This window comes from Streptopelia decaocto (assembly GCF_964273445.1).
Source record: "Streptopelia decaocto genome assembly, chromosome: 5".
In the NCBI taxonomy this organism is placed as follows: Eukaryota; Metazoa; Chordata; class Aves; order Columbiformes; family Columbidae; genus Streptopelia; species Streptopelia decaocto.
Window position 1 is genome coordinate 58468388 of NC_138659.1, and position 17703 is coordinate 58486090.

At 57.5% G+C, this 17703-nt stretch overlaps 1 protein-coding gene across 1 annotated transcript; it reads right to left on the minus strand.

Moving 5' to 3' along the window:
* Positions 1 to 6704: 6704 nt before the first annotated feature.
* KAZALD1 (Kazal type serine peptidase inhibitor domain 1) lies at positions 6705 to 12172 on the minus strand. Its single transcript, XM_082052798.1, has 5 exons — positions 12088 to 12172; positions 9984 to 10584; positions 8589 to 8749; positions 7127 to 7274; positions 6705 to 6912 (listed from the first exon to the last, which is right to left on the minus strand). The coding sequence occupies exons 2-5, from the start codon at positions 10483 to 10485 to the stop codon at positions 6827 to 6829; spliced, it is 897 nt and encodes a 298-aa protein (XP_081908924.1). The 5' UTR covers positions 10486 to 10584; positions 12088 to 12172; the 3' UTR covers positions 6705 to 6826.
* Between the last annotated feature and the right edge of the window lie 5531 nt (positions 12173 to 17703).

The following is a 17703-nucleotide window of genomic DNA, read 5'->3' on the forward strand; positions in this document are numbered from 1 at the left end:
TCAAGTGGGGTGGTGCTTGGCACAGGGAGCAGACTTGAGACATCAGGCAAGCACACATACTGAGATATAACCAGGATCATCTCCATATACCACTAAGGGCAAGTCCTTCCCCCAGCTGAACAGGGCTGAAGGACAAAAACCATCTGTGTTACAATGAACACCCCCAGCCCCCCCCCCCAATTCCTTCACATGGAGAGCTGTGGGGGCCCTCCTGATGGCCCTACCCAGGGATAGTCACCTCAGGAGGATAAACAAGACACCATGTCCCTTCACTAGATTCAGGTTCAACATCCCACTTGCAGCCTCAGTATTGGACACAGATTCACATCAGCAGACTTTGGGCATTTAAAGCCGGGGTAGTGGAGTCACATCAGCAAACGCAGCTGAAAGGAAAAAAAAAAAAGCAAGCAATCTCAAGAATCTCACATTAAAGTCCTTTAAACAGGCTCCACCAGGCATTGGTGCTGGCAGGAAACAGAGAGTGTCACCCAGCATCAATCCCAGCGTGAACACTCTGCTGTCAACACCAGATAAAGAGCCCGCAAAAGCCCTGCCTGCACTTCAGCCAAGCTGGAACACAGGGGCTGTCTGTGTGGCTTTATCTGACTGGAAAGCCTTCCTTAAGATAGGAGGCTGCTTGCTCTGCTGGAAGGAGCTGCAGGTGCCCTGGAGCCCCTGGATCAGCCCCAGTCTGCTCCTTGGCTAGACTGGGACAAAGCCATCCATCTCCCACAGCTTTAGTGGGGAAGGAACTCTCTGTTGTCTAATATAGTGGGAGCAAAGCTTGCATGTAGGGACCTGCATCTCCTGAAGGCCATTCCCCCAAGCCAGAGCACAGGGCAGTCATACAAACCCCATTTCCATAGGGGACCACCACAGGCAATCCCTGCACCACCTTTCATCCCTCTTCCAGCAGCTGTGCTGGTCTCTGCAGTAGGTGCTGGGGTTTGCCAGGACCCTTCCCAAACAGAAAAAATGCTGCTGGGACGCAAGACCAAGGAGAGAAGGCAAGAAAAGCACATCCCCAGGGGAACTGTCAGCATTCAAGTGCCCAGGAAAGCCCAAAGCAGAGATAGTGAGAAGGCAGTGCCCCGCTCCTGCTAGGTGATGAACACTGAATTGTTTGGGTTGAAAGGGACTTTCTAAGCTCGTCTAGTCCAATCCCCCTGCACTGAGCAAGGACATCTTCAACTAGATCAGGTTGTTCAGAGCCCCATCCAGCCTGGCCTCAAATGTTTCCAGGGATGGAGCATCTACCGTCTCTCTGGGCAACCTCTGCCAGTATTTTACCACCCTCAAGCATGGGGTACTGCCAGCTACATCACCTCTCATCTGTGCACAGAGGGTTCTCTGCAGCCCTGAGCAGGAGAGGACCAGCTGCCTCACACTCAGCTCTATCACTCAGCTGAGCCACCTCTCTGCAGAGATTCTGTTTGTCAGCAGCCCTTGAGCAGGCCCAGGGCCTGAAGGAACAGCCATGTGGCCCAGTGGGCAACACACACACTTGCTGCAGTACCAGCCACCAGCTCCTGTCCCCCACACCTTGCAGCACCTCACCTTGCACAGGCACACTGTCCCCAGAAGCTCAGCTGCCCCCTTTGCCTGCTTTTAAAGGCAGCCCAGGGGATGGCAAGGGTGGAGCAGGGCAGGGCTGCCCAGTGGAGCTGAGTTAGGAAGGGATGTGGGTGAGAAAGTCTTGGGGGAGAGTGACTAAGCCTGAGGCTTTAATCTGCCCTCACAAGCTGTGATGCCAGAGCAGAGCTCTGCCAAGGTGCTCTGGGCAGCTGGGCAGCTGTGAGAGGTGTAGCAGGCAGGGTGCAGGCAGCATTTAATGCCTTACCCCTGTCCATGCAATAATCCCCTTTTCCCCCAGTCTGGCTCACATCCCTGTGCCCTGCCTGGGGTCCCTGTGGTTCCAGCTCAGCGGTGGTGCAGCAAAGCAAATCTGGCTCTGTGTGCCCCTGTAGCCAGCTCAGACAGCTTTCCCCAGCAACCAGCATCCCCCTGCTTGCCATGACTGATACAGTGAACCTGGTGCCTTTATTAAACTCTTTGCTTCCTGTTTTAAGCTTAATAATAAATTGCATGTCACATTACAGCCGTGTTTATTAAAAACCATTGGCGTGGGCTCTGCTCTGCAATGGCATTTGAATTATTGAAAGCAACCCCCCGTAGAGACCTATTTGCTGCAAACGCAGGAGGATTTATTTCCATTTTGTTTATCAGGTGGTGTAAGTGCTGGGTGGAGGCAGGGAAAAGGTCTTGTTCTATTTATTTTCTCCCTGAACCAGCACAGCAAAGACATGCCATGCAGAGGGCACAATGGAAAATGCCACCATGCTGGGGATGGGGACAGGCTGGGGCCATAAGTCTTGGGTTTAGCTGGCTGCTCTGCCCTGCTTGTCTCCCTGGCTCTGGTTGAATTTCCCATGCCTGGTTGCTCTGTGCCTCAGTTTACCTGTTAGCAGAGCGAGGTTACAGTGCTGCCAGTTTCCATCCAGGCATGACCAACCTTCAGCTCAGGCCTGCTGAGACCCTTGCCAGAAGCAACCCATCTCCCATGGGAGATACCCATGGTGTGTGGGAACTGTCAGGGCAGCCAGGACCCTTCTGCAGCTGCTGTTTAAAGTACACACCTCAGGACAGCAGCTGAACATCTCCAGGCTCTGCCCCACCCCAGCTATACCTGCTGCAGCCATCCAAAGACACTCTCAAGAGGATTCTCTGGCTCCCATGAGCATTCCAAGAGACAGTTTTGCACCCACATCCCTCGGGGTGGCATCGTCCTCCCAGCAAGTCAGAGCTGCTGCCAGGGGCGAAGGGAAGGGCATGGAGCAGGCAGGGCTGGATTTGGAGGGTCAGGGTGCTCAAGGGTGCCCAAGGCCCCATGTTCCTTCACCGGCTGCCCAGCACGGTGGCAGGGCTCGGCGTGGCCGGTGGCTTTGCCAGGAGATGGCACTGTTTAGCGGCTAATCACGTCGGTGGCCCAAATTCGGACTCTGGGATGAAGGCACAGATGTGCATCTATCTTGAACTCAGGAGCCAGGCCTGGCACCCCTGAGGGGAGGGAGAGACAGGGACAGTGTGTTTTCACTGGTGGATCATCTTTATTTTCCAAACCTGGTGGGGTTTCCCTGCAGACCACAGAGTCCCGTGGGTAAGTGGCTGCTTGGGGTGCTTGCTGCCAGGCAGCACCAGGGGGGTGCAAGGATGGGGGAGGCACCAGAGGTGCCCAGGTCAGCTGTTCGGGGAGCAGGGCACCCTAGTGTCACCTCTGTGTCAGCTGCTGACCATCTTGGTGGACTCCTGCCCCACACTGGTCCCTGAAGAGGTCTGAGGATGTGGATGGTGTCCCCACACTGGAGGCTGGAGCGGTGGGAAGAGCTGAGGTCCCACAGGCAGCCTGCAGCAGGGACTGGGTGCAACACTAACCACAGGTCTGGAGCAGAAAGCAGCTGCTTTGGAGGTTGGGGGGCCTGTTTTACCTGAATGTCCCCCATAGCACCCCGAGATGCAAGTACACATCAGAGGTGACCAAAATACTTGATGGTATCAGCAGTGCCAGCTTTGTGCGTGTCCTTGCATGAGCTGGGGTCCAGAGGGCTTTAAACCACACAAACCACAGTTTTGGCTCCCTTAGTGTGTCTTCAGGGTACGTCAGGTGCTGGCAGGAGTAGTGCCCCTCTTTCTCTGTCCCCAGCCTCACAGTGACCTGCTCACCCTGGGTGGCCAGGAGGTGCTGGGGCTGGTGTGTGCCCAGGCCCAGTGGCCACGTTAGCATTTCCTGGTCCAGCTGACCCCATCCCTGACGTCAGCCTAACATTTGGGCCAAGCTGCTGCTCTGAGTACAGGCAGCTGGGCAGGCAGGAGCTGCTCAGCTGCCTCTGCCCCCACCACCCCCAGGTAGCAACCACCCAAAAACTGGTCAGCGAAGGGATTTGGCACTGCACGCTGTTGTGGCATGATCACACTGACACCAGGCAAGGTTTGGTTGGGTTCCTAGGATCCTCTGGGTGCCCATAGCCAAGCAGAACATCCACTGCTAGCAGAACTGGGGAGGGACCCCTCCTCAAAAGCAGCCATCTGAGCAGCCAGTGGCAAAGCTGACCAAACATTTTTAGAGCCAACAAATAACCTCAGTTAAGCTCTGTGAAAGTGACCGATTCCAGCCATGTAGCTATATTGGCTCCTTTAATTTTTAAGTGGTTGGAAATGGCAAGGCTGGGAGCCAGGGGCCTTCCCTCCATGCCCCTGGGCTTGTTCTGTTGCCCCTCATACTGGACTGAATGGAGCCCAAAACTGGCTGAAATGTCAGCCTGTAATGCAGACAGCCCTCTCCTGAACTGGGATCCAGGTAAACTGGGAGATAAAGCCTTCAGTTTGGTTAATTTTCACCAAGGACTCATGCTCAAGCTCCCCCCTCCCTCAGCCACTATGTGCCTGCTGCCATCCCTGCAGGGCAGGAGCGGGAGCTGACAGCATCCACTGCCAGGTACACAGGGGATACCACAGGGGCCAGGTGAGGAGCTGAGAGGGACAAGGACTCAGACCAAAATGCAAGTGCCCAGCTGTGCCCAGGTATCACCCTGCAGAGCATACAGAGGGCCAGAGACAGGGGTCTGACCCATCCAAACCCCCCCAGCCAGCCCAGCACTGCACCCACATCCAGCACGACCTGGATTCATGCTGACGCATGCAGGGTGGACAGGGGGAGCCTGGCCCCTGGGACGGTTGGCATGGCAGCCCTGGCCAGAGGCCAGCACCAGGCACCGGCAAGGAGCCCAGCAAGCAGCTCATGCCTGATGAAGCTCCGGGATGCTCTTGGGTTTCCCTGCGGCAGCCTCAGCTTGAACATGGCCCAGTTCCACCGGCCAACTTGTGTGTGAAACGGGGAGGGGATCAGGAGAGATGAAAACACCTTGGCTTCTCTGAGAGCAGGTTTTGCACCCAAAAAAAGCAAAATAAAAGCCAATGGCACGTTTCTGTCTGTGGTCTCTCCCACCACCCTCCGAATCCAATGTAGCAGCCCTGGGAGAATGCTATTATTCCATTAGATGAAAAGAGAAACTAAGGGTGGCTTCTGCATGTCTCCAGCAGAGAAGGGGGCTGCTGACAGAGGGGACAGGGAGCCAGGCAGGCAGGCAGGGTGGTAGCACTGCCGGCTGTGCCCCGTCAGGCTGCAGTGCTGGCTGGCCCAGCCTCACTGGCTGCAGGAATTTTGCGCCACTGCCAGCTCCAGACAGATCCCTTTTATTTGCTTGTTCAGGTTTCGATGCTGTAATTGCATCGTCTAAGCCAGCTCTCAAGAGAAAGAGGAAGAAAAGAAATTTAAAAAAAAAAATAAGGGGGGGGAGGGAGAGCAGCACTGCGCCCAAGCCGCCTGCCTTGTTACATCCTGCCTGCTCCTGCCTGGGGACCGGCCAAACCCTTCCTCCTGGCTCTGGCTCTCCTCTGCAGCTTTGGACCTCCCTGGAGCTCAGATTGAGTAACCCGAAGCAGTTTGGTCCACAGGGATGTTTCGAGTCTCAAAAGTCCTGTAAATGCTGGTGGTTTGGGGGTGAAAAGCCCTCCTTGAGTGTGAGCTCAGCCACAGAATGCCCATGGGAAAGGGCCCTGCCAGCCCTGTCTGGGCACAGAGCAGCACAGCACTGTTCTGGCTTCCTTCCCACCCTCCCCCAAAATGACAATTTGCTCTAAATCACCAGCTCTGGGAGGCAGGTGGGTTTTCTTTAGAAATGGAGTATTTCCAGTGGAAATGGGAGCCTCTCTGTCCTTCCCCAGACACACACAGAACTGCTTTGCTCCCTCAGAGGGACCCTGGGATGACGATGGGCAGAGGTGGGATGGGACTCGAAGTGACAGGGGTGCAAAGAGCCAGCCTAATGTAACCCCACTGCACAGGGGATGGTCTGCTGGGGACCCCCATCCCCATGTGGGGTGAGAGGGACAAGACCCACACCAGAACCAGCTGCAAACACCGGATGGGCAGGAGGGCTCCTCAACTCAAGCACTTCCACCACAGACAAGGGAGCATCCACAGTGTTTGCACCCTCCCCCACTCCCACAATAATCCCTGCAGATAGAGAACAGTCACCTGGTCTGTGTCAGCTTTGACCTACATGTATATTTTAACTAGCATTAACTGAAATGGCAAAGTAAATAGCTGCTTGGTAGGGAAAGCATAAAATCAGCTGAAAAAGGCCAAAGTGTTTCTAACCACAAGGGTAATTGGCCCAACATTGTCCAGGGAAGCAAAAATAGCACTGAAAACCACAAGTGTCTGGGTTCCTTAAATCACTACTTTTCTGGTTAAAAACAAACCAGAAGGATGTTTCAGCAGCAAGTTCCACAGGTCCTGGGGACAAGCCTGGCTGTCTCTGCCCTCGGGACACCCCAGCCCTTGACACCAGCTTCCCCAAAATGCTTCACACAGGGCAGGGATCCCCCTGTCCTGGCTTTCCTTTCCCAGTGAGGCTGCCTGCACCCCCAGAACCCAGTCCATGTCACATACAGCATGGCCGTCCCCACAGTGTCCTACCTGCCACTGCATCCCTGCTCGGTGCTGAAGGACAGACCCACCCTGCCCCAGGTAGAGCCACTGTCAGTCCCAGCCCTGTGCCACCAACTAGCCAGTGTCCCCTCCCTGAGCAGCCCCAGCAAAGGGATGCATCACCGTGTCCCCCACCCCAAAAAAGAGGCTGCTGTGCCAGCGCTGTTCAGAGAAGGAGTTTTGGGCTGGGGGTTGGTGCTCAGGAGACGTCCCTGACCCCTGGGAACAGCCACCATGGGCAAGGTGATCTCCGCGGCTGAACATCCCATCTCTGGGCTAGTAATAGTCCTCCTCACTTTCTCCATAGTCCTCGGGCGTCGTGCGGGGCTTCGGCAGGGAAAAGCCCGTCATGTTGAGCTGGTCTGAAATGGCAGCACAGGGATGATGTGACATTGCCACCGCTTGGTGCCTGCCCCCTTCCCCACCAAGACCAAAGCCAAACCATGCATAGCAGCTTGCTGGGGCATCCCCAGCGCAGCCCTATGCGCCAGCAGCTCCCACCATACCAGTGCACTCTGCCCAAACGTTCCCTCCCTTGTCCCCATGAGTACATGTGGACAAGGATGTGGCACTCACCTGGTGTGAAGACAGTCAGGCTGGCTAATGCCATCACCTCTCCAACCCTGTTCCTGGCAAAGCATCGGTAGGTGCCTTCGTCTGTTACCCGCACATCCTGGATCTGGAGCCAGCCTGTCACTTCGTATTTCTGGGGGCCACCTCTGAACTACAAGGGGGGAGATTTTGGTTATCCTTGGGGCCAGAAAAGCCCGAGTGGGGCTGGGATGGATGGGAAGGGGAATACAAGCCCAGGGAAACTCTTTGCCCCCTGCCTAAGTATCACTCTGGGGACAGGTACAGATCCCCTGGATGCAGGTCCCCCTTTTTCCCACTACCCAGGGGAGGTTGGGGGAATGGGAATCTTCTTGCCCCTGGGGAGGCCTGGGAGCCCTGCTTTCAGCAGGACCCTGCAGATGTGCCCCAGGCTCCCAGTTGTGCCCCCAGTGCCACCATGGTCCCAAACAGCAGAAGGAGACTGGGGTCGTTGCTTTGCAGGGTGGCAGTAGCAAGGAGGTACCTGTGCCACGGACACAGCCAGCCTGGGAGGGCTCAGAGGAAACCAAGTCCCCTGTTTTGACAGGCAGTGAGGTCCCAGGACTACTCTGGCACCAAACATGCTATTTTCTGTTTGTCCCCAGCAAAAAATAACCTTCTCCTGACCCAGCTGGGCTGCAGCTGTGTTTGCAGGCTGCTATTATGGTGCAGTGGCTGGGGGTGGAGGACAGTCAAGTCTACTCCAGGCAGGCTGAGTAGCCCTGCTTGGGGTGAAGGTCCCTGGCCAGACCCTGTGACAGCGTATGGGGCAATGTGAAGGTCAGAAATGTGGAAGGAGACCAGCCTGTCACCCTGAAATATTGCTTGGTCCCACCTGCTCCCCATCCATCCCACCACGGTTTCCTCCCTGCCAGTGCCTGGCTGTGGTGCACGGCCCCTGTGCCTCAGCTCACACCCTCTAATAGCTGGGTACGGCAGACTGGGGGCTATTTTGAGGCTGGCCATGGGCAGGATGATGACCTCTGGTCGTGCCAGCCCTCGGAGGGGAACCCTGCTCGGAGCAGTGGTCAGTAAAGTGCCTGCATCTCCTGGTGGGAGCAGAGGATAACCCAGGCTGGAAGGGGCCTCAGGAGGTCTTCTCCAGCCCTGCTGCAAGTGAAGCCAGCAGGCAGAGCAAGCAAAAGGCAGGGAGGTGTGGATCTGCCTGCTGATGGCCTCTGCATGTTCCCAAAAATATTAGTAAGTTCAAAAACTACTAGAGAAAAATTCCAAAGAGAGCTATGCTGATGGCTCCTACCACCGAGACACCAGCCCTTGCTCAGCCAGTCCTCGTGGTGTGCAGACTCCAGTCACGCCTTCTTGTCTCCAGGCACCCAAGCTTGGCCACCCCCAGAAGATGGCGACACTCAGGTCTTGTTCCCCACAAGCTCTGGGAAGGGCTGGGTCATCCCAGGGCCATGTCCAATGCCCTAGACACACCACTCACCTGGACAGAAATGTGGGGGTCATCTCCAGGCAGCAGCATCTCTGTGCCATCCTTCCTCCACTCGATGGATGCCATGGGGTAGGCAAAGACCTCGCAGCCAAAGATTACGTCCTGCCCGGTGATGTTCCATGTGTCATAGGGAGGAGAGGTGATCTGGGGCTCTGGGGAGGGGGGACAGGAGAGCAGGGTGGGCTCAGACAAGGTTCCACCTTTGGCAGGTCCTGTGTGCTCTCCTGGGCTGGGTGGCAGCATTTGGCTCACACAGAGGTGCTGGGACCCTTCCCCTGACCTTCTCCTTTCCCACTTATAGCACACCCTCACCTTGACCCAGGACACAGTCCCTCCTCGCAGCTGGGTTTGGGGCTCCCTCCCCAGCCCATAGGGAGTTGCTATCCCTCCTGGCCTTGCTTTCCCCACCTGTGCAGTAAATCTCAGGGACACACGGGCAGCAGGAACAGTTCAGTAACAGCAATATTGCAAAGCAAAGCTCTCCTGTGCAAGATTCCTCCTGCAGGGCAAAGGCCAAAGAACACTAATCCACCTCAAGGCTGGTGGGGATGGATGAAGTAGATGAGGTTCTAGCTGAATGAGGCTCTAGCACAGGGCTCAGGCCAGTGATTAAGGAAGACAGCAGGTCCCTGGTTTCTGTACAGAGCAAATATCTCCAGGTCCCACATTCATTCCTGGAGAGATGGAGTGAGGACCAGCCTTCCTACTGACACCTGCCCCAGGATCTGACCCAAAGCATAAGAAAGAGGTTGAGGGAAGGACTCCACTTCCAAATATACCTGGGAGAAAAATCTCAAGGACATGATGATGTACAGAAAATAAAGTCAACCTTGATGCCCCTTGGGCTGTGGTGACAACACTGGGCAACCTGTGTGGACTGGGCAGGCTGGGGCACTGCCTCCCCACCACTGCCTGCCCCCCAGCCTCCTGCTGGCTTTTAAGCAGAGATGGAAATCATGCAGCCAAGTCAAACCACCCCACGTTTCCATTTGCAGGAGGCAGACTTATTTCTTGGGAGCTCTGGGCCAGCATGAACCCGGAGCTGCCGCCAAGAATTTGCTAACAACTCCCTGGAACTCCCCCATCTGCTCCAGCAGGATTTGCTGCTTCCCATAAACCCCAATCCCACTTGGCAAAGCTGCTCCCAGACCTCTCCAGGCATGGGATCTGCAGGGGCTGCCCCAGCGCAGCAGAGCCAGGGGGACTGGGGGAGAGGGATCCCGGAGGCTGGATACCCTGTACCCAGCCCCTGGTGCTGCTATGTCCCTGCAGATGCTGTGGTTTTGCTGCCAGGTGAAATATTTAAACCAGACTCCCTTCCTTGTTCCTTCCCAAGATGCACAAGCCTCCACCCCACTGCCTGCACAGCCATTCCTGGGGCACTACCTGACTCGCAGGGACCCTCGTGGGCCACGGTGAGGTTGACGTCGGGGTGGGCATGGGCAGCTTCCAAGAACCTGCAGATCTGGGCATAGGTTTTGCCATCGGAGCCACAGAGGGCCAGGCTGGAGAGGCAGGCACACTGAGGCTCAGGTACCTCTCCGTGCCGCAGGTCCCCAGTATCCAGTCGGCACTCCAGGTGTTCCCCACACTTGCCATAGAAGTGGTTGGTGTTGTCCAGGTCACAGATCTGTCCCTCCAGGTTGGCACACTCCCAGCAGCAGTCACAGGCATCCCGCACTGTGCCTGCCAGGCACCCGCGGGGCACTGGGCACTCCTCCGGCCGGCACTCGGCACAGCCCTCCCCTTCCTCCAGCAAGCGCTGCCAGCCCCGCTGGAGGTAGTCAGAGGTGCTGGGAAAAGCCTGCCCTGGCTGGAGCAAAGCCCAGTGCAAGGAGAGCAAGGAAAACAGGAGGCAAGAGGAGATCAGAGTCTTGGCTTCAGACATCCTCGCGACAGCTCCTCTATCCCAGTTCAACCATCACTTGGGCAGGGATCTCCAGCACTGCTCTGGCCCCCTTGGCTACATCCGAGGAGCCATCCTGGCCTGTGAGGAGAAAGGATGTGTGTTACCAGTGCAGGGAGTGTTTCTCACCCCTCTGGCTCCTGGCTGACTTGCCCTGAGCAGCACCACTGCATGATGTGCAGGGGAGGGTTGATCCCAGCCTCTCTCACCCCCAGCCCTGCAGCCATGTCCTATCCACCCTGGGGGTCCCCAACTCCTGCCAGGCTCCTCAACCAGCTCCCACTCCATGATGCTGAGCAACTTCTGGTGGGACAGGGCTGCTGGCGCCAGACTCACCAGATTCCACCCTTCTTCCCTGGCAGCCCAGCAGGCAGAGCTCAACCTGCACTGACCCCACCATGGCCTGGGGAGCCACAGGGATGGCAGGCAGCCGGACAGGCTGCACTGCACCGTCACATCTTGGCTGGTTTGTAGCCTGCTCCTTCTCTCCTCTCAGGAAGCCACTTTCAAGCCAGGTACCCCCTTCCTTTCCCCATTTCTTTGCAAGAGTCACGAGCCCTTTTTTCCTCCCTCACCATCCAGCCAAGCACAGTGGAGCAGCTGATCCTGCAGACAAGTGGCTCTTTCTGTGCTGGAGACAGCCAGCCGAGAGGAGCTGAGCCAGGAGGATGCTCTGGGTCATGACTAGCTTTTGTCCTTGTCCTTTCCCTGCACCATAACCCCTCTTTTTGGCACCACCCGCCTGACCAGGAGCAAAAACATTCCCCCAGGAGAGCTCTGTGACCCCCTTCGATGGTCATGTAGGCAACAGGCTGAGCACAGGGCAACTCAGTGCACAAATGGATAGTCAGTGAGCTGGCAGCAGGCCCAGTGTGATCAGCCTGTACCAGCACAGCAGGGTCCCTGTCCCCAAATCCCAAGCCTGCATAACCCATTCTGGGTAAGCAGATCTGCCCCTGGGCTTCCCATCCTCTGTCAGGGGGCCATGAAGGGTTTTGGAACCCATCCCCAGAGGGGGTGATGATGAACGAAACCCCTTTGCGAACATCCCCTGCCCCCCGTTAAACTCCGGCTGCCTTCCCTGAGATGGAGTGAAATTAGTGTCCCCTGCTCCTGGGCAGGGGAGAGGACCCAGGTGACCGGGCTGTCCCCTCCCCTCCTGATGGGAAAAGCACCGAAGGGCAGGCTGCAGCCCCGCACAGCTGCGCCCCGCAGAGCTCCTACCTTCCGGGGCTAACGGAACCCAGAGCGGGGGTGATTGGGATGGCCAGGTCGGTGGGTTTGCAACGTTACATACACATAAACCCCCCCGCCCCGTATAACAAACTGCGAAGCTTTGACCTGTTTACCAGAGAGCACCGAGCCCCCCGGGGCCTGGGGGACCCCCGGCTACAGCAGATGGAAAGAGGCAGGGGGTCTCGGTGCCGGAGACGCCCCCAGCCCTCCCTACCCCGGGCTGCAAAGTTGGTGTCTGGCTCCCCAGGTCCGGGGTGCAGGTGCTGGGGGTCCTGGCTGAATGCTGGGAAGGAGTACGGTGTCCCCTGGGGTCCCCCGGGAGCCACCCCGCCGCAAGTCACCACTTACCGGAGGTGCCGGTGCCGGGGAGCGGCGGGTGCGCAGCGGCCGTGGCGATGGGGCTGGTGGCCCCCGGCTGCTCCGGCACCCGCCGTGATGTCAGCGAAACGTGAGTCCTCCCGCCCCTCTCCGGGCCCACGGCCCATCCCTGGACTGGGACCCGGGCTGGCCGGCACCCCTTCTCTGCCGGGGTCCTGCCACCCACTGCACCCCTGTATCCTGGCCCCGGGGCTCTGTTGCTCTTGTCCCCCCAACACCGGCACCTCCCGCTGAACCCCAACACTGGGGTCACCCCAAGCCGTGTAGTGGGACCTGGGCTGATGCTCAGCTCCATTCATGGAGGAGACTGGGGTGGGGGGCAGAGACCGCCCCAGGCCAGGGGAAGGCACAGCCAGGGAAGCAGGCAAAAGCATCTTTTAACCGGTAGTTTAGGTGGGACACACAGGCTGAAACACTGTAATTAAACGGAGGGATAATTCTCAGGGGATGTCCACACTCACCCTACCCTGGAAACCAGGTACGAAAGAAGTACTGTGGTGCAAGTAATGGCATCACCTTGGCTGGAACAGAGCCGTCAGGAGCAGTGGTGGGACTGCTCCATGCCATAGCAATGCAAAACCCATGTGCACAGGACCGGGGCTCCAGAGCCCCCCAGAAAGCTGCCTCAGTGCTCTCTGCCTCAGTTTCCCTGAGTCAGAAGAGCAGGGGACCCATAATGCCTTTGTAGTACAAACACGCTGTGCATTTACATCTTGCTCCTGCCACTGTGCAAGGGGAGCCAGCAGCCCACTCCCCTCCTCCAGGCAAGGAATTTTAGGGATTTGTTTCCCTGGTGAAGCTCAGTCAAAGCAAAGCTGTTGCAGGACCCCTCAAAGGATCTGGTTTCCTTCACCACACTGCAAAAATCTACTTTTGCTTTCCAACACTCTCCTGCAACTTTGTTCTGGGCTCCACGGCTTTTACTTGGTCACGTTAGGAATCCGGCCATGGCTAATGACGGAAAATGCACCAGGCTTCACCCTCCCCCCCGCTAAATCCACCTTTGCTGGCCAACCCTCCCCCCTCCAGCCCCCAACCACCAACAGGGTTTTCTTGCTAGCTCTGCACTCGGCCTCATCTGCTCCCCCTCCATGGCCCCCAGCCCCTTGGCTCAAGGCTGGCTTCCTCCCCAGCTCCCCTCACCGCGCCCATCAAATGCCGTCCTGGCGTGCCACAGGTTTTTGGGCCCCTCATCCACGAGTCACCAAGCAGCTGAGGCTGCAGTTGCTTTGGGAGCAGGGAGGCTGAGGTTCCCCTGCCCACATCCCCAGAACCAGTTCACAGCCTGAGCAGAGGGGGGATAGGCTGTATGTGACCCAGCTGAGCCCCCTGGGCTGCACTCGCCATGCCCCGCTTCCTTGCCTTGGGATGAAGCATCACCTGTCAGTTTGGGCATCCCTGCACGAAGTGTACCCTTGCCTGCCCCTGCCCCACACCGGGGCAAAGCAATGGGGCAAGCCTGGCCCCAAATGCCACCTTCAGCCCACACAGCTCCTGGCCAGCACAGAGATAGAGCCAGCACTTAAATCCTAAACACCACTGAAAAGCAGGGCCAACAATGATCCCGGATTGTTTGCTTCTCCTGCCCTGGGCAGGGGGGCAAGGAGGGACAGGCCCCAATGCTGCCTCTCTTCTCCACACACGAGGACCCCAGCCCTCACTCTTTCTCCCATGTGCGATGGCCTGGGCACAGGTGCCTGGCATGTCCCTGTTCCTGTGGGCTTACTGTGGCCTGTGGGTGGCTGGATTCACCCAATCACCAAAGCAGCATCTGTCACCTGGAAGATGGAGAGAGGTCATGACTCTGGGTGGAGATCTCCCAGCTGAAGGTGAAATCCAACCACAGATCTGATCGGGGAAAGCTCCAGCCATGGGGCAACATAACCCAGTGCATGGAAGCCATGGGCAGCACAGTGCAGCTCAGGGAAACAAGATGAAGCTCAAACCTGGCAGGTAATTAAACCTCCCACTTAATAAGACTGTTGAATGTGCTAATAAATAGTAGCAGCTATGAATGAAGGGTGGAAGATCTAACCTGTGCTTAACAAGGAGCTGTGTTCAATCACCGTGATTCAATCAGCACAGCTTCTGGCTATACCTTGGGCTTGTGGCTCCAGCTGCTGGGAGTAGACTGGGGGCAGGAAAGGGTGGTCACAGCCCTGCATGGCCTGACACTGAGATAAATAAAATTCCCAGCTCTCTGCCCATGCTGGTCAGTTATCCTTCCTTCCTCCTCACTTGCCTCAAGCCCAGTGAAGCTCCTGAAATTGGTCTCTGAAGGTTCAGCAAGCCTCAAGCACCAAAGCCCCCTTCTTCCTCCCGAGTGCATTGGTCCCTGTCACCATTTGCCCCCCATGATGGTCCCATTGAAGCCAGTAGTCTGTAGATGCTCCCATTGGTACCACAGCCATGACATCCATCCATGGCTCTGTCATCAGGATGTGCCTCTGGTGGCAGAACCATCACAACAGGTCCGGGTTGCCCCACTGACCTTTGCCCCAGCCCCAGGCTGATCTCCCGGACCATTCCACAGGGATCTGGGGTTTCCAGCAGGCAAGGTCTAGGAAAAAAAAACACCCTGGAAAAAAAGCCATGAGCCAAGTGACTCAACACACATCATGTCAGGGAGGGCCAGCAAGCAGCATTGGGGCTAGTGGGGACATGAATGTGGGTTATGCCACAGCAGAAACAAATGTCACTGGGAGATCCTGGGACAGTGATGCAGCCAACATGCTGTGTGGGGCTGTGGGGTTCTCATTTTTATAATAAACTAAACCTCCCTTGTTTCACTGCAAACACTCCGCTGCTTCTCTCCATTTCCTGCTGTTTGGAGCAGCCTGACACAGCCGGGGTGGGGTCAGGCCAGCCCACCCCAAGGCCACGTAGCTCTCAGGGCCTCCAGCCATGTTTCAGAGGTCCACCATGGGGACAAGGGACAAGCAGCAGGCAGGTCCCTCCTATCAGCGCGTCAGGCAGGACCGGCACTGGGAAGCAGCCAGCCTCAGGTTTCTCCAGGCTTTTCCAGAACAAACCCATCAGCAAATTCTTGTGGAAATGGTTGCAGCTGGGAGCAGGAGGGATGGGGGGCTCTCAGCTGCCCCCGAGGAGCAGTGGCCAGTAGCCAGGGATGCTCCGAACCCCGGGCTGCCAGACCACCTCTCCCGCAGGAGCTGTGGCTCGGCAGGGCAGGATGCAGTTCGGTTCCTTCCCCGCAGAAATCCCCCTGCTTCTCCCTGGGATTTTTCCACCAGCCCCATCCAAAAGCAGGTCGTATAATCCGGGGCCAGGAACCAGAGAGGCGGTGGGGGCTGCATTCCCGGGGGTGCCCCCCCCGGCTGACACAGCTATGCCAACTTTGTCACCTCTGGGCCTGGTTAGCGCAGTTCCCACCGCCCCACGACATGCCAGGCTCCCCCTGCATCCCTGACCCCGCAGGAAACAGAAGCACCCCCTAAACGTCCCCCACCCTCCCGCAGCCTCTGCCCGAGGGGCTGACACGGCAGAGGCGCAGGCAGGTTGTGCAGGCAGCGGGCTGCGGGGTCTCTGCTGCCACCTCCAGGGCACTGCTGGCCTCGTCCCCGTCCCCTTGCCGCGACACTCTGTCCCTGTACCTGGGGGCTGCAGATCCTGGAGCAATGCATGGCCACCTCAGCGGCCGCCATCTCCCCGCACCCCAAAACACCCCCCGCCCCGAGCCCACCGCGGGGATCCACACCCCAATGGAGCATCCTGAGGAACTTAGGGATCCTCCTGGGGTGCGGGGACCCTCTGCTCAGCCTGCTCTGGATGCACAGGGCTGCACAGCCCCCCTGGCTGGGGTGGGTGCTCCCGAGAGTGCTGCCAGCTCAGTGGCACGGTGCCCTGTGCCCACTGTCCTCTTTGCCACCCTCCCTTTCCCCAGCCTCCAGCAGCGCCAGCAGGGCTGGAAAGCAGCCAGGGAAGGTGACCCACGGTCAGCCACCCGGCACCCTTTGCCACCAGGGACAGGCATAGGGGAGGGGGAGCTTGCCCACCCCCTCCTGCAAGAGGCTGCCCGTTTCCAGCCGCCATTAAAGAGCAATTAGCTGGAAATTAAGCTGAGAACAAGTATTGATTAGCTCATTAAGGCTGGGGGAGCCGGCTGTGGCAGTAGGAATTGCTGCCGCTCGCCCTCATTATGGGCAAGGTTAAAGCTTGTGGTTGGGAAGCTCATTAAAAACGCCAGGGACCAATCGATGTCCCCAGCCCAGGGCCGCCCAGCATCCCTGGAGACACCCAGCCGCTACCTTTCAGGGACTGGCCCGTGACCTCTGGGGTGAGCTAGCTCAGGAAGGGACTGAGCATCTTTGCTCCCCTGCATCCACTGCTGCATCCTGGGCTCCCTGCAGAGGCAGTGGTGTCACCTTTAGGCTTGTCAGCCCCCCAAAACTCACTGACTGGGGGGGGTCACATTCCTCACTGACCAGGTGACCCATGGGGACAGGTTCTCCCTAGATCAGGAAAGTGACCAAGTCCATGGTCTTTCAGCAGTGCTGCCAACTCTGGGAGATGACAGCCAGTGGCACTGGTTTTCAGGGCAGCACCCCAGACCTTCTGAGTTTGTCAGCTCTCACCCTAGCACTGTCGGCTTGTATGGGTGGGGGGCAAGCCAAAGGGGGTCTTAGGGGTGGGATGAAAGCAGGTGGAGACACAGGGAAAGGGGAAAGACACTCAGAAGCTCTGTGCTAGTGGTGCCATGTCAACCTGTCTTGCATCCTGGCCACCAAAGCTCTAGGGGATCTTGGGCTGAGTCCAGACCCTGCCTGGCCATCCAACCAGACCCAGCCACCCCGAGGCCCTGTGTCTCCTGTCCCGCCTTCGGTGTCCCTCCCATCCCCACCTCTGCCTCTCCTGGCCACTGGCAGCTCAGGGCCAGCTCCCAGTCAGTGCACACATGGTGTTCCTGTGCAGGCTGGCAGTGTGGGGAGGGGCAGGTGTCATCATTATTTTTGTTTTCTTTGCACTGCCCTGGAAATATATTGTATTCTCAGCTAATCCCGTTCAATTACACCACAATAAAACACATAATAAAAACGTAATTCATTTTTCCCGAGCGCTCCATCTCCCTGTGTCTTGGCAAGCTATTAAAAATTTGTCTTCATTTTTCTGGCAAGAGCCTTGTACCTTTTCATCTTTAATTTATGAGAGCAGAATAGCTACTGACAGGCCCTTATTGCACGGCGAGGGGCTGCATTATTTATAAGCCGCCAATGGCTGGCTCAGGGGAGATATTTGCAATATGCCGGGACTGGCAGAAGGAGGGGGACAGATCCCCAACACGCCTGTCTCAATCCTCTCCCCCACCCTGTGTGGGTGCTGGGTGCAGGTGTTTTCCTGGCTGCCCCAGGGTGGGAGCATCCCCTACCCAGCCTCTGTCCGCCAGGAAAGCTACAGCACAGGGTGGTTATGGGCTGCCTGGCCCTTCTCTCACCCGCTGCTGCATCTCTCCATCTTTGGCTTTGCAGCAACACTTGCTCCCTCATCCCAGCTTGGTGCAGGGTGGAGCATGGTTACCTTCTTCCCTCTTCTCCTTGCATGGACACCCATAGCTCCTTTTGACTGCCCTGG

Bases quoted from the DNA above. Each gene is read 5' to 3' on its own strand.
- KAZALD1 (XM_082052798.1), bottom strand. From the start codon at position 10,485: ATGTCTGAAGCCAAGACTCTGATCTCCTCTTGCCTCCTGTTTTCCTTG. The intron at 8,750-9,983 runs GTAGTGCCCCAG...CCCCCTCCCCAG, and splicing joins CGAGGGTCCCTGCGAGTCAG to AGCCCCAGATCACCTCTCCT. The intron at 6,913-7,126 runs GTGAGTGCCACA...CTGCCATTTCAG, and splicing joins CCTGACTGTCTTCACACCAG to ACCAGCTCAACATGACGGGC.